We start from the raw sequence: 15,789 nt of genomic DNA, 5'->3' as shown, positions 1-15,789 counted from the left end.
TTGCTGGTCAATCTATTGGCGAACCGGGAACTCAACTAACATTAAGAACTTTTCATACTGGTGGAGTATTCACAGGGGGTACTGCGGAATATGCGCGAGCCCCCTCGAATGGAAAAATAAAATTTAATGAAGATTTAGTTCACCCTACACGTACACGTCATGGATATCCTGCTTTTATATGTAATATAGACTTGTATGTAACTGTTGAAAGTGACGATATTATACATAACGTGATTATTCCACCAAAAAGTTTTCTATTAGTTCAAAATGATCAATATGTAAAATCAGAACAAGTGATTGCTGAGATCCGCGCGGGAACATCTACTTTTAATTTGAAAGAAAGGGTTCGAAAACATATTTATTCTGACTCAGAAGGGGAAATGCATTGGAGTACCGATGTGTACCATGCATCCGAATTTTTGTATAGTAATGTACATATCTTACCAAAAACAAGTCATTTATGGATCTTATCAGGAAAGTCGTGCAGGTCTGATACAATCCATTTTTTACTTCGCAAGGATCAAGATCAAATTAACATTGATTCTCTTTCTACTGGAAAAAGAAATATTTCTAATCTTTTAGTAAGTAATGATGAAGTAAAACTCAAATTATTAAGTTTGAAGACCTTTGGTACAAAAGAAAAGGGGATTAGCAATTATTCAATATTGAATCAAATGATATGTACGGATCATTCTCATTTAATGTATCCTGCTATTTTTCACGATACTTTTTATTTATTGGCCAAAAGACGAAGAAATCGATTTCTTATTCCATTCCAATCGATTCAAGAACGAAAGAACGAACTAATGCGCCCTTTTGGTGTTTCCATTGAAATACCTATCAATGGTATTTTTCATAGAAATAGTATTTTTGCTTATTTCGATGATCCTCAATACAGAAGACAGAATTCAGGAATTACTAAATATAGAACTGTAGGAATTCATTCCGTTTTTCAAAAAGAAGATTTCATTGAGTATCGAGGAATCAAAGAATTAAAGCCAAAATACCAAATCAAAGTAGATCGATTTTTTTTTATTCCCGAAGAAGTGCATATTTTACCCGAATCTTCTTCCATAATGGTACGGAATAATAGTCTCGTTGGAATAGGAACACCAATCACTTTCAATATAAGAAGTCGAGTAGGCGGATTGGTCCGATTAGAAAAGAAAAAAAAAAAAATCGAATTAAAATTATTTTCTGGAAATATCCATTTTCCCGGAGAGAGGGATAAGATATCCCGACACAGTTCTATCTTGATACCACCCGGAACGGTAAAAAAAAAACGGAAGGAATCAAAAAAAATTAATAATTGGATCTATGTCCAATGGATCGCAACTACCAAGAAAAAGTATTTTGTTTTGGTTCGACCTGTAATTTTATATGAAATACCGGACAGTATCGATTTTATAAAACTTTTTCCCCAAGATCTATTCCAGGAAAGGGATAATCTGGAACTCAAAGTTGTCAATTATATTCTTTATGGAAATGGAAAATCCATTCGGGGAATTTCCGACACAAGGATTCAATTAGTTCGGACTTGTTTAGTCTTGAATTGGGATCAAGGCAAAAAAAGTCCTTCTATTGAGGAGGCCCCCTCTTCCTTTGTTGAAGTAAGTACAAACGGTTTGATTGAGTATTTTCTAAGAATTGACTTAGTAAAATCGAATACTGCATATATCAGAAAAAGAAATGACCCATCTGGTTTAGGATTGATCGCGGATAATGAATCGGATCGGATCAATATCAATCCATTTTTTTCCATTCATTACAAGGCAAAAATTAAAAAATCACTTAGCCAAAATCACGGAACTATTCGTATGTTGTTGAATAGAAATAAGGAATGCCGATCTTGGATAATTTTGTCATCATCTAATTGTTTTCAAATAAGACCATTCAACAATGTTAAATATCACAATGGGATAAAAAAAAATCCTAAAATTCCAATTAATAATAATAATTCATTAGGTCCTTTAGGAATAGCCCGTCAAGTTGGAAATTTTTATTCACTTTACCATTTAATAACTCATAATCAAATATCAATAATGAAAAATTTCCAACTTGACAAAATAACGGAAATTTTTCAAGTAATTAAATATTATTTAATGGACGAAAATGATAAAATTTTTAAACCCGATCTAGACAGTAATATCGTTTTGAATCCATTCCATTTGAATTGGTATTTTCTCCATCATTATTATTGTGAAAAAACGTTTACAATAATTAGTCTTGGACAATTTATTTGTGAAAATATATGTATAGCTAAAATGAAAAATGGACCACATCTAAAACTAAAATCGGGTCAAGTTATAACTGTTCAAATGGATTCTGTAATAATAAGATCGGCTAACCCATATTTGGCGACTCCAGAAGCAACCATTCATGGCCATTATGGAGAAATCCTTTATCAAGGAGATATTTTAGTTACATTCATATATGAAAAATCGAGATCCAGTGATATAACACAAGGTCTTCCAAAAGTGGAACAGATATTAGAAATACGTTCGATTGATTCAATATCGATGAATCTCGAAAAAAGAATTGATGCTTGGAATGAGTGTATAACAAGAATTCTCGGCATTCCTTGGGGATTCTTGATTGGTGCTGAGCTAACTATAGCGCAAAGTCGTATTTCTTTGGTTAATAAAATCCAAAAGGTTTATCGATCCCAGGGAGTACACATCCATAATAGACATATCGAAATTATTGTGCGTCAAATAACATCCAAAGTCTTGGTTTCAGAAGATGGAATGTCTAATGTATTTTTACCCGGTGAATTAATTGGATTATTGCGAGCAGAACGAACTGGGCGTGCCTTGGAAGAAGCAATTTGTTACCGAGCTTTATTATTGGGAATAACAAAAACATCTCTGAATACTCAAAGTTTCATATCCGAAGCGAGTTTTCAAGAAACTGCTAGAGTTTTAGCAAAAGCCGCTCTTCGGGGTCGTATTGATTGGTTGAAAGGTCTTAAAGAGAATGTTGTTTTAGGGGGAATGATACCCGTTGGTACCGGATTCAAAAGAATAATGCACCGTTCACGGTCAAGGCAATATAACAAAATTACCTTGAAAAAAAAAAAATTATTCGAAGTAGAAATTCGAAATCTTTTGTTCCATCACAGAAATTTATTTGATTCTTTTCATTTCAAATAATTTTCTCTGATACATTAGAACTATAGGATTGAATGCGCTTTTAGGAAGCATTCAATTCATCCCTTTAAATGCAGTCATTTGATTGGGTAATTTTGGTAATAAAGTATAATAAATAGAAAAAAATGAATGACCTGATTATATATTAACGGCCAATCGTCTAGAAAAGAGAAGGTTCCATCGGAACAATTATTTATTGCTATTTCAGGATACCTGGTCTCGTTTTTTTCACTTAAAAAAAAAACGTGTGGGGATAAATGACAAAAAGATATTGGAACATAACTTTTGAAGAGATGATGGAAGCTGGAGTTCATTTTGGCCATGATACTCGGAAATGGAATCCTCGAATGGCACCTTTTATATCGGCAAAGCGTAAAGGTATTCATATTACAAATCTTACTCGAACTGCTCGTTTTTTATCAGAAGTTTGTGATTTGGTTTTTGATGCAGCAAGCATAGGAAAACAATTCTTAATTGTTGGTACAAAAAAAAAAGCAGCCTATTCAGTAAGACGGGCTGCAATAAGAGCTCGATGTCATTATGTTAATAAAAAATGGCTCGGAGGTATGTTAACGAATTGGTATACTACAGAAACGAGACTTCGTAAGTTCAGGGACTTGAGAACGGAGCAAAAGACAGGGAAACTGAACTCTCTTCCAAAAAGAGATGCCGCTATGTTCAAGAGACAATTATCTCATTTGGAAACATATCTGGGTGGCATAAAATATATGACAGGGTTACCCGATATAGTAATAATCCTTGATCAGCAAGAAGAATATACGGCTCTTCAAGAATGTATCACTTTGGGAATTCCAACGATTTGTTTAATCGATACAAATTGTGACCCAGATCTAGCAGATATTTCGATTCCAGCTAATGATGATGCTATAGCTTCAATCCGATTAATTCTTAACAAATTAGTTTTTGCAATTTGTGAGGGTCGTTCTAGCTATATACGAAATTTTTGATTAATAATAAGATAAAGAAATTGTTAGATTTGGTTGGGCGGTCGTAGATTTATGGAATCGGTTATTATAGCATTACAAAATTGTGCAAAAATAAATATTTTGTGATTAGTAGGTATTCAAAATAAAATAGAAAAGGAAATGAAAGTCAAATAAGGAAATGGTTGAATCAAAATAATTCCCTTTCAAGTTATATATATATATTTTTTTTAGAGGGCAGGGCAATATGAATGTTCTATTATGTTACATCAACACATTAATCTATGATATATCTGCTGTCGAAGTAGGTCAACATTTCTATTGGCAAATAGGGGATTTTCAAGTGCATGCTCAAGTACTTATTACCTCTTGGGTTGTAATTGCTATCTTATTAATTTCAACCATTCTAGTTGTTAGAAATCCGCAAACTATTCCAACGTCCGGTCAGAATTTCTTTGAATATGTCCTTGAATTCATCCGAGACGTGAGCAAAACTCAGATTGGAGAAGAATATGGTCCGTGGGTTCCGTTTATTGGAACTTTGTTCCTATTTATTTTTGTTTCGAATTGGTCAGGGGCTCTTTTGCCTTGGAAAATTATAAAGTTACCTCATGGAGAATTAGCTGCACCCACAAATGATATAAATACTACTGTTGCATTAGCTTTACTTACGTCAGTAGCCTATTTCTATGCGGGTATTTCAAAAAAAGGATTGGCTTATTTTGGTAAATACATCCAACCAACTCCAATCCTTTTACCGATTAACATCTTAGAAGATTTTACAAAACCCTTATCGCTTAGTTTTCGACTTTTCGGAAATATATTAGCTGATGAATTAGTAGTTGTTGTTCTTGTTTCGTTAGTACCTTTAGTAGTTCCTATACCAGTTATGTTTCTGGGATTATTTACAAGCGGTATTCAAGCTCTTATTTTTGCTACCTTAGCTGCGGCTTATATAGGTGAATCCATGGAAGGCCATCATTGATTAGTTATCAAAATAATCTTTTTTTGATCAATTTGTATTTTACTCCAATGAATATTATTTTGATTTATTATTTTGTTCATTCAATTAGAACTATAAACATATTCAACCTTTGTTATTAGTATATTAATTAATTAATTAAAATTCTTATTAGATGTCAAAATTGATTAGTATATTTAATATATTTAATGATTAGTATATTAATTATTAGTATATTATATTTAATTAATATTAGAAATATTAGATTGGGAACTATAATTTCGGATGATATCTACGTTGTTTACGACATGTGATTCAAAAAAAAAAGATGTTATATCGAACTACAAAATATTTCCGTTTCATTCATTCACATTTAATAATTGACAAAAGTTTATTTGATTTTCCTAAAATAAAATTCGAATATTTCCACAGTAATAATTTGGTCTTTCGAATTGATTTAGATTAATTCGATCCATATGGGATAATCCATATGGGATAATAATGAATAAAACAAAGGACAAAAAATAGGGTGAGGGGGTCGAACTAAGTGTATATAGAATCTAATCGTTATAAGACAACTCTTAGTTTTTTAGGGGTTTCCAAGAATGATTCTCGAATCCTATTGAATCTAAGGTATAACTAATTGGTTTACGGTATCGAACAAACACATGTATATGTCATAGTAGATATTCATTAGTTATATATGACTATCTAAATTCGTCCTGCTACTACTCTAAATTTAGGTATTGAATAACTCAAAAATGGAAATAAAGAAAAAGAAAGAACGAAGAATTAAAAGAATGGTTCAAAATTTAAGATAAGAACAAAAATTGTATGTATTCACAAAAAACTACATGGATAGAAACGAAAAAAAAAAAAATGAATATCGAAGTTATTTGGATAATTCAATAAAAATTATTCATGAATTAAACTTCGACTAGATAAATGAAGAATGAAATAATTAAGTCATAATTTCTTGGTTGATTATATTATTAACTATTTCTTTTCTTTATTTTATTTGGAATAGGAGAAACTTATCATGGATCCACTGATTTCTGCTGCTTCTGTTATCGCTGCTGGGTTGGCCGTCGGGCTTGCTTCTATTGGACCTGGAGTTGGTCAAGGTACAGCTGCAGGGCAAGCTGTAGAAGGGATTGCGCGACAACCGGAAGCAGAGGACAAAATAAGGGGTACTTTATTACTTAGTCTGGCTTTTATGGAAGCTTTAACTATTTATGGGCTGGTTGTAGCATTAGCACTTTTATTTGCCAATCCTTTTGTTTAATCTTTTAAACAAATAGAAAAAGAAAAATACATATTGTTTTTTCCGTGGACTTTCATTGCTGCTATTGCTTTATATATATATATATTCTTTCTATATAGATATTCCGATTTAACTCCTACAATTTATTCTTCATTTGGATTAACATATGGATTCGCCTTCTTCCGTCCCTTTATTTAGTCCAACGAGCGCCCCCTTTTTTAATTTAGAATTGAAAACAACTAGATATTTTGCAATTGACATAAGAACTAGTATCTACTTCTAAGAGGTATCATTCTTATGAGGAATCTTTCAATTGACTAACCAATTCAAAATATAGAATATATTTATTAATAAATATATTCTATATTCTCTAATAGATACAATAAAATTCTTATTCTATTCAGATTCTTATTAGTAATTCATATTAATTAATTATTAGTTAATTAATTATTATTATTAGTAAGAAATAAAAATATTATACAATAAACTTGAATTTAATATAAAAAAACGAATAAAAAAATCAAAAAACTGGGAATCGTAGAAACAAAATTAGTCTATCCATAAGAGGAGATGCGATCATATGAAAAATATAACCGATTCTTTTCTTTGCTTCATTTACTGGCCATCCGCCGGAAGTTTCGGGTTTGATACCGATATTTTAGCAACAAATCTAATAAATCTAAGTGTAGTGCTAGGTGTATTAATTTTTTTTGGAAAGGGAGTGTGTGCGAGTTGTTTATTTCAAAGAATAGATTGGATCCAACCAACTGCACTTTTTTCGTTATAACTAGAAAAACGTGCATGATCCGGCGAATGACTTCTTACTAAATAAACTAAAAAATAGTTAAGAACCATAGCATTTCGCGATTCATTGGTAAATCTACTTTGATTCTCTATCAACCAATAATTTTGGAGCATTACCATGGTTAAAGCTAACCAGTTTGAAGTTTAGACGCAATGTAGTATTCTTTCTACCACTATGTTAATACGGAAATTGTAATTTTTTCGATATAGAACACTCATGTCGATAAAATGACTTGAATTCTCTTTACGATGAAAAATAGGAAAAACAGGTGTTTTGTTTAACGCCTCCTTTTATACAATGCGGAATTGATGACCTACGTATAAATTAATCAGAATTCTTTGGATTTGAATAAAAAAAAAAAACAACTTTGCTGACAATTATTTGTTTGGTCAGAAGAGTCCTCCAAATATTTTAATCTTGTATTGGTAATCATTTTCAAGATTTTTAGAAATAGAGAAAAGAGGATAGGCTCATTCGATAATATAGGGAAATTTCCTATAAGGAATTGAGTGTGAGAGCCAAATGAATTGAAAGATTCATGTTTGGTTCGGGAAGAGATCATAGACATTTTGAACTAAATGCAAAGAGAATCTACTTTCATTAAGTGATTTATTAGATAATCGAAAACAGAGAATCTTGAGAACTATTCGAAATTCAGAAGAACTACGGGAAGCAGCCGTTGAACAGCTGGAGAAAGCCCGGGCCCGCTTAAGGAAAGTAGAAACGGAAGCGGATCGGTTTCGAGTGAATGGTTATTCCGAGATAGAACGAGAAAAATTGAATTTAATTAATTCAATTTATACAACTTTGGAACAATTCGAAAATTACAAAAACGAAACGATTCATTTTGAACAACAAAGGGCGATTAATCAAGTGCAACAGACGGTTTTACAACAAGCATTACAAGGAGCTCTGGGAACTCTGAATAGTTGCTTAAACAATGAGTTACATTTACGTACGATCGGTGCTAATATTGATATGTTTGGGGCGATGAAAGATAAAAATAACTGATTAGTCGTTCTACTAGAATATACAGTATAGGCATTATTTTTTTTTTTCCTTCGAAAAAGAATCAAATTCAAATTCAAATTAAGAAATATTCATGGTAACCATTCGTGCAGATGAAATTAGTAAAATTATCCGTGAACGTATTCAGCAATATAATACCGAAGTAAAAATTGTAAATACAGGTACTGTACTTCAAGTAGGCGACGGCATTGCTCGTATTTATGGTCTTGATGAAGTAATGGCAGGTGAATTAGTCGAATTTGAAGAGGGTACTGTAGGGATTGCTTTGAATTTGGAATCCAAAAATGTTGGTGTTGTATTAATGGGTGATGGTTTGCTGATACAAGAGGGAAGTTCGGTAAAAGCAACAGGAATAATTGCTCAGATACCGGTAAGTGAGGGTTATTTGGGTCGTGTTGTAAATGCCCTAGCTAAACCTATTGATGGTAGAGGAGAAATTTCAGCTTCGGAATCTCGGTTAATCGAATCTCCCGCTCCCGGTATTATTTCCAGACGTTCCGTGTATGAGCCTCTTCAAACGGGACTTATTGCTATTGATTCTATGATCCCTATAGGGCGTGGCCAGCGAGAATTAATTATTGGGGACAGACAAACAGGTAAAACAGCAGTAGCAACAGATACAATTCTCAATCAACAGGGACAAAATGTAATATGCGTTTATGTAGCTATTGGTCAAAAAGCATCTTCTGTGGCTCAAGTGGTAACTACTTTACAAGAAAGAGGGGCAATGGAGTACACTATTATAGTGGCTGAAACAGCAAATTCTCCAGCTACATTACAATACCTCGCACCTTATACAGGTGCAGCTCTGGCTGAATATTTTATGTACCGTGAACGTCACACTTTAATCATTTATGACGATCCCTCAAAACAAGCACAGGCTTATCGCCAAATGTCTCTTCTATTACGAAGACCACCAGGTCGCGAAGCGTATCCCGGAGATGTTTTTTATTTACATTCTCGTCTTTTGGAAAGAGCCGCTAAATTAAGTTCTCAGTTAGGTGAAGGAAGTATGACTGCTTTACCAATAGTTGAGACCCAATCAGGAGATGTTTCAGCTTATATTCCTACTAATGTAATTTCCATTACAGATGGCCAAATATTTTTATCTGCCGATCTATTCAATGCTGGAATCAGACCAGCTATTAATGTGGGTATTTCCGTTTCCAGAGTTGGATCGGCGGCTCAAATTAAAGCCATGAAACAGGTAGCTGGTAAATTAAAATTGGAATTGGCACAATTCGCAGAATTAGAAGCTTTTGCACAATTTGCTTCTGATCTCGATAAAGCTACGCAAAATCAATTGGCAAGAGGTCGACGATTGCGCGAGTTGCTTAAACAATCCCAATCAGCTCCTCTCACTGTGGAAGAACAGATAATAACTGTTTATACTGGAACGAATGGTTATCTTGATTCATTAGAAATTTATCTCGTACGGAAATTTCTCGTTGAGTTAAGGGCTTATTTAAAAACGAATAAACCTAAATTTAACGAAATCATATCTTCTACCAAGACATTCACTGGGGAAGCAGAAGCCCTTTTGAAGGAAGCTATTCAGGAACAGATGGAACTCTTTTTACTTCAGGAACAGGTAGAAAAAATTAATTAATAATTGATTAAAAATTTCATACCTTTATTATTTTTATTATTTTCATAATTAGTATCTTTTACTATTTTTTCTTTAATTTAAAAGAATTTTAGAATAATAAAGATAATAAATTCAGAATATATTTTTATAAAGATACGAATATAATTAATATAATATATAGGCAATTGCAATAAAATTGATATGGAAAAAATTTGCGTCCAATAGGATTTGAACCTATACCAAAGGTTTAGAAGACCTCTGTCCTATCCATTAGACAATGGACGCTTTTCTTTTTTCTTTTCCTTTTCACGAAATTTTCGTGAAAAGGAAAAGAAAAAAAATTCTAAGAATTCTAAAAAATACTCTTAAAAAAGACTCTATCTATGAGAATATGAGAGAGAATATGAGAGAGAATATGAGAATATATTTAGAATAATTATTCTAAATAGAATAAGACTAAATTGTTCTTTAAAAAAATGAACTCATTTAGATAAGAATAATGAATTCGATAATAGAAAAAAATAGATTCAAATAGAATATATAGAGAAATAGGATATAAGCGGGTAGCGGGAATCGAACCCGCATCGTTAGCTTGGAAGGCTAAGGGTTATAGTCGACGTTCATGAATGAACGTCTCTAATTCAAAACTGAACGTGAAACTTTTGTTTCATTCAGCTCCTTTACAGAATAATTTAAGAGATAGATGGAATACATGAAAAAAAAAAATGACCCATAACATCTATGTCAGCCTTTCGGTATGAATACATTTAAAACACGTTGCTTTTTAGATGATCCCTCTAGAAGAGGAGTATTAGAACAATCTGCTTTTTTCTAGTTACTTCGTTCTCTATTTCTATTTGAGAGAATCTTTAGGAAAAGAATAAAATTTCCGTCGAGCTTAATAAATATGTTGATGTTTCTAGTAAACTAAAAAAATCGTTTAATAGCTATTTTGCTTCAATTTCTCCTATACAAAACAAATAATAAAAAAAATGGAAGATTTAGTTACGATTGGAAACAAATTTTCTATATCATTCTCCCTGGATCCTTTACTCATATTCAAAAATTTGGATTCTAGATCCAATTGCAAAAACTTATGTTTCATAATTTTAGAATCAATTCTAATCTAAATTGTATACAAATTACGATAATGTATGTTATTCCTCGAATCGTTCGTTGAGAGGTATAAAGGATTAAATCCCTTTAAGTAAGAAATAAAGTTTTTGATCGTGATATGAATCACGCAAGGGACCCCTTAACTATTAAGGGATCTATAGAACGAATCGCACTTTTACCACTAAACTATACCCGCTACAATACAATTATTGTATATAAAAGGATCTTTTGTCGAACAAGGGAATACGTCCTAATTATGCAATAGGTGCATAATTTTACGATAATTAGAGTGTTGACGTGTTTCGTAAAGGGGCCCCCTAATGAAATTTAGAAAAGGGGGCGAATCTTATTTTTGGATTTTTTTTTTGCTGAAGGTATAAAAAATGAAATCAATAATTCTCTCTTTATTTCTATTTATTTATAGATAATAAATAGAAAAAAAAAAGACAGAAAAGATATATCAAATGACTATCAATCAATAAGATATAAAGAGGGCTTTTTTCGAGCCCTACTTTTTGTTCTTTTTGTTTATGCGATGTATCATAAGCATAATAATTCTTTTTTTTGAATTGGGGAGAGATGGCTGAGTGGACTAAAGCGGCGGATTGCTAATCCGTTGTATGAATTTTTGTACCGAGGGTTCGAATCCCTCTCTTTCCGTTTATTGATGATTTGGTATTTTTTTCTTTTGAAATTATGGAGTTTCTTTTTTTTTTCTTCCCTCTTTGTTTAATTTTTTTTACTAGTTAAAGATGTAAAATAGATAAAAAAACAAAAAATATTTCAAAATCCAGCACAAGTAAGCAAAACAAAAAAGATTTTCTTATTCTTCACGTCCAGGATTACGTCCTGGATCATTAGATAGGAATCCGAAGATGAAAAGAGAAACAAAGAATATCACTATCGTGTAAACAAATAGTTTTAGAGTAAGCATTACAAAATCTCCAAGATAATAAAAAAAAAACGCCAGAGAAAGAGAATAGATTCTCTTCTATTTCATATTATGTTTCCTTTGATACTAAGTTTATAAAAAATGAAGTAATTTCAAAAAAAAAACTTAGGAAATTTTTATGTAGTAAGAATTGAGTCTTTATATTACCAAAATTTTTTTCATATCCACAATTCAAGATCTAGGTATTGGTGGTGGACTCCAATCGAATAATAGAATTTTCATTTTTTAATGGAAAAAACAGAAATGATGAGATGGTCCAGATTTTTATTGTCTATCCAAAAATTTAAATATTTGGAATCAAGGATTTACGCCGTAAAACTTATCTGATCTTTAAAAATGTTATCATTTTTATTTTCGAATCTTAATAATTTTTTTCGGACATTATTCAAATTAAAGATCTTATCGAAAACTTACAGCAGCTTGCCAAACAAAAGCTAAGAGAAAAAAGAGTAAGGGTATTACTGGCATAAAATCTACAATTGGATTCAAAAAAGCGTAGGCTTCAGGTAATTTTGCCAAGAAAAAACTACTTGAATAAAGGGCAGAGTTAATACAAATACAGACCAAGCTAAAGATATTAAGCATAACAAAAATGTTGTTCTTTAAGAAAATAAATTGTATTTTTGCTTTTTTTGAATTCTCATTTTTATTGTATTTTTTTATATTATGTTATTATTATATATATGATATGATTTATTATATATATAATTTTATAGAATTTGATTTATTATTATCATTTTTATTTATTATACTCTTATATTAAAATATATTAAAATGAAATAGAAAAGAAAAAATCAATTTTGATTTCTAAATATATATAGAAATAATTTGAAAAGAAAAAATGGAAAATAATGGAATATAAATAAGTCAACTATTGAATTGATATTTATAGATAGGAATATTACTAAATCAGTAAAAAAACTAAAAAAATGAATCAACTAAGATCATACCCCCAATCCCTTATTTCATTTTAACTTATCCAGTTCAAAACAGTTTCATTCTGAAATCCAAAATCGAAGAAATCATATATTCATACAATATCTTAATTGAATTCTATGTAATGATCAATAAATTCAGTTTAATTCGATATTTATGCATATCCAAATTCTAGTAACAGTTTAATTTATTCTATAGAATAAATTTAGAACTGGAATTGACGAACAACCCATAATAGTATTTAGTAATGTCGAATCCTAAATGGGGCGTGGCCAAGCGGTAAGGCGACGGGTTTTGGTCCCGTTATTCGAAGGTTCGAATCCTTCCGTCCCAGGTCATGGATATTCATGACATATCCTTAGAATATAAGAATATGTCATGTATATTCATGATATATCCTTAGAATATAAGGATATAGTAACCGGAAAAAGTATATCGGAATAAATATTACCTTTTTTTTTTTCTTAAAGAAATTCATTTTTTAGATTTACAAACTATGAAAATAGAATATTCAATTTATTGATAGAATATCGACTTAATTTTTAGATTACAAATAGTTATAAATTTAAATACTTACTCTATTATTACTGATTTATAAAAAAAAGTGGATTTATAGGTAAAACTTAAATGACTATTCATCTATTGTATTTTCATGTAAATAGGAGGAAAAAGTTCTATGGAAAAGTGGTGGTTCAATTCAATGATGTTTAATAGGGGTTTAGAATACAGGTGTGGTTTAAGTAAATCAATAGACAGTTTTGGTCCTATTGAAAATAACAGTGTAAATGAAGACCCATCTATTTTAACTGATATGGATAATATTATTTTAATTGATATGGATAATACTATTCATGTAGATGTCAGGGTTGTAAAAACAATAGTGAGAATTCTAGTTATAGACATGAACATACCGAATTTACTATCTGATAAAACTTTTTTAGTTAGCGATAGTAATAGTTATTTCATATATGATTGGAATAATATCATTAATAGTTGTATTGAAGGTTATATGCTTTCTGAAATCGGTATTGATAGTTCCATTATACATAATATCATTGAGAATAACAATGAGAATAATCCGCAGGAGGAGGATAAAAATGAAAAATTACACAAGTCCAGTTATAGATTTGATTACAGATTTGATTACAGATTTGATGTTAGATTTGAAGTCAGATTTGAAACTGATAGTGATAAAGAAAAGGATAGTGGCAATGATGATGATAAGCTCCAAAAGGCTAGTGACATTTTAGAACCTGTAAATTACAGTGCTGAAAATTACAGTGATAGCGACAATGATAGCGACGATAATGATCCTGATGATGATTATGATACGCTCCAAAAGGGTACTGACACTTTAGAACCGGAAAATGACAATGATACTGATGATTATGATAAGATCCAAAGGGCTCATTACATTTTAGAACCGGAAAATGACAGTGATACTGAGCCTGATGATGAGCCTGATTATGAGCCTGATGATGAGCCTGATGATGAGCCTGATGATGATGATAAGCTCCAAAAGGCTAGTGACATTTTAGAACCGGAAAATCCTAGTGATAGTGAGAAGGTCCAAAATAGTAGTGAAATCGAGAGTACTGGTATAATGGAAAATCCTAGTGATAGTGAGAAGGTCCAAAATAGTAGTGAAATCGAGAGTACTGGTATAATGGAAAATCCTAGTGATAGTGAGAAGGTCCAAAATAGTAGTGAAATCGAGAGTACTGGTATAATAAGAAAAGATTTTTCGCATTTGTGGGTTGCCTGCGACAGTTGTTATGGAAACAATTATAAGAGATTTTTTAAATCAAAAATGAATATTTGTGAATACTGTGGATGTCATTTGAAAATGAGCAGTTCAGATCGAATCGAACTTTTGATTGATCCAGGTACTTGGAATCCTATGGATGAAGACATGTTCCCTGTGGATCCCATTGAATTTAATTCGGAAGACGAACCTTCTGAAAAAGGTTTGGAAGACGAAGACGAACCTTCTGAAAATAGTTTGGAAGACGAACCTTCTGAAAATAGTTTGGAAGACGAAGACGAACCTTCTGAAAATAGTTTGGAAGACGAACCTTCTGAAAAAGGTTTGGAAGACGAAGACGAACCTTCTGAAAAAGGTTTGGAAGACGAAGACGAACCTTCTGAAAAAGGTTTGGAAGACGAAGACGAACCTTCTGAAAATAGTTTGGAAGACGAAGACGAACCTTCTGAAAATGATGATTATCAAAATCGTCTTGATTCTTATCAAGACAGAACCGGATTACTGGATGCGGTTCAAACAGGCACAGGTCAAGTAAATGGTATTCCTGTAGCAATAGGTATTATGGATTTTGAGTTTATGGGAGGTAGTATGGGATCCGTAGTGGGTGAGAAAATCACTCGGTTGATTGAATATGCTACCAATCAACGTTTACCTCTTATTATAGTATGTGCGTCTGGAGGAGCGCGTATGCAAGAAGGAAGTTTGAGCTTAATGCAAATGGCTAAAATTTCTGCTTCTTTATATAATTATCAAATCAATCAAAAGTTATTCTATGTACCGATACTTACATCTCCTACTACTGGTGGGGTAACAGCTAGTTTTGGAATGTTGGGGGATATCATTCTTGCCGAACCCGATGCTTACATAGCATTTGCAGGTAAAAGAGTAATTGAAGAAACGTTGAAGATCGAAGTGCCCGAAGGTATACAATCGGCTGAATTTTTATTCGAAAAGGGTGCATTTGATTCACTCGTACCACGTAATTATTTAAAAGAGGTTTTAAGTGAGTTATTGCATTTCCATGGTTTCTTTCCTTTGACTCAAACTGAAAACTAATTCAGACTCTAATTTGATTTTTGTATAATAAATTATTATTATACAAAAATCAAATTAGAACACACAGTAATAAGATAAGAATAGAAATAATAAAAATAAAAACATTTATTATCATACACATGTTTCTTGTAGAAATAGAGGGCAAAATAAATCCAGTTATTTCGTTCTACACTCTTTATTTTTAATAAAAATTTATTATTTTTAGATTTTTCCTTTTGATTCTT

At 31.6% G+C, this 15,789-nt stretch overlaps 9 protein-coding genes and 3 non-coding genes across 12 annotated transcripts in view; 9 read left to right on the top strand and 3 right to left on the bottom strand. All coding sequences in view use genetic code 11, as the record gives it.

Annotated features, from left to right (window-relative positions):
- Window positions 1-3,152, top strand: part of rpoC2 (RNA polymerase beta'' subunit) — a 4,125-nt gene extending 973 nt beyond the window's left edge. The window contains exon 1 of the mRNA in view: window positions 1-3,152. This exon is cut by the window's left edge and continues 973 nt beyond it. Coding sequence (YP_001381726.2) covers window positions 1-3,152 — 3,152 coding nt within the window.
- Window positions 3,153-3,946: 794 nt separating this feature from the next.
- rps2 (ribosomal protein S2) lies at window positions 3,947-4,117 on the top strand. The gene has a single exon. The coding sequence runs from the start codon at window positions 3,947-3,949 to the stop codon at window positions 4,115-4,117; it is 171 nt and encodes a 56-aa protein (YP_001381725.1).
- A 223-nt stretch (window positions 4,118-4,340) lies between these two features.
- Window positions 4,341-5,078, top strand: atpI (ATP synthase CF0 A subunit). Its single transcript has one exon. It carries the CDS (start codon window positions 4,341-4,343, stop codon window positions 5,076-5,078), a length of 738 nt encoding a protein of 245 aa, YP_001381724.2.
- Window positions 5,079-6,093: 1,015 nt separating this feature from the next.
- Window positions 6,094-6,339, top strand: atpH (ATP synthase CF0 C subunit). Its single transcript has one exon. It carries the CDS (start codon window positions 6,094-6,096, stop codon window positions 6,337-6,339), a length of 246 nt encoding a protein of 81 aa, YP_001381723.1.
- A 559-nt stretch (window positions 6,340-6,898) lies between these two features.
- atpF (ATP synthase CF0 B subunit) lies at window positions 6,899-8,134 on the top strand. The gene is made up of 2 exons: window positions 6,899-7,066; window positions 7,724-8,134. Exons 1-2 carry the CDS (start codon window positions 6,899-6,901, stop codon window positions 8,132-8,134), a joined length of 579 nt encoding a protein of 192 aa, YP_001381722.1.
- A 91-nt stretch (window positions 8,135-8,225) lies between these two features.
- On the top strand, window positions 8,226-9,761 carry atpA (ATP synthase CF1 alpha subunit). Its single transcript has one exon. The coding sequence runs from the start codon at window positions 8,226-8,228 to the stop codon at window positions 9,759-9,761; it is 1,536 nt and encodes a 511-aa protein (YP_001381721.1).
- A 192-nt stretch (window positions 9,762-9,953) lies between these two features.
- On the bottom strand, window positions 9,954-10,025 carry trnR-UCU. The gene has a single exon. It is a non-coding gene; the product is annotated as a tRNA-Arg (tRNA).
- Window positions 10,026-11,429: 1,404 nt separating this feature from the next.
- Window positions 11,430-11,516, top strand: trnS-GCU. Its single transcript has one exon. It is a non-coding gene; the product is annotated as a tRNA-Ser (tRNA).
- Window positions 11,517-11,679: 163 nt separating this feature from the next.
- On the bottom strand, window positions 11,680-11,790 carry psbI (photosystem II protein I). Its single transcript has one exon. It carries the CDS (start codon window positions 11,788-11,790, stop codon window positions 11,680-11,682), a length of 111 nt encoding a protein of 36 aa, YP_001381720.1.
- A 417-nt stretch (window positions 11,791-12,207) lies between these two features.
- Window positions 12,208-12,393, bottom strand: psbK (photosystem II protein K). The gene has a single exon. It carries the CDS (start codon window positions 12,391-12,393, stop codon window positions 12,208-12,210), a length of 186 nt encoding a protein of 61 aa, YP_001381719.1.
- Window positions 12,394-13,006: 613 nt separating this feature from the next.
- Window positions 13,007-13,078, top strand: trnQ-UUG. The gene has a single exon. It is a non-coding gene; the product is annotated as a tRNA-Gln (tRNA).
- Window positions 13,079-13,420: 342 nt separating this feature from the next.
- accD (acetyl-CoA carboxylase beta subunit) lies at window positions 13,421-15,565 on the top strand. Its single transcript has one exon. The coding sequence runs from the start codon at window positions 13,421-13,423 to the stop codon at window positions 15,563-15,565; it is 2,145 nt and encodes a 714-aa protein (YP_001381718.1).
- The last annotated feature ends 224 nt before the right edge of the window (window positions 15,566-15,789 follow it).

The sequence above is a fragment of the chloroplast genome of Medicago truncatula, assembly GCF_003473485.1.
Source record: "Medicago truncatula chloroplast, complete genome".
NCBI classification, from domain to species: domain Eukaryota; kingdom Viridiplantae; phylum Streptophyta; class Magnoliopsida; order Fabales; family Fabaceae; genus Medicago; species Medicago truncatula.
This window is presented reverse-complemented; position numbering and strand designations above follow the sequence as displayed.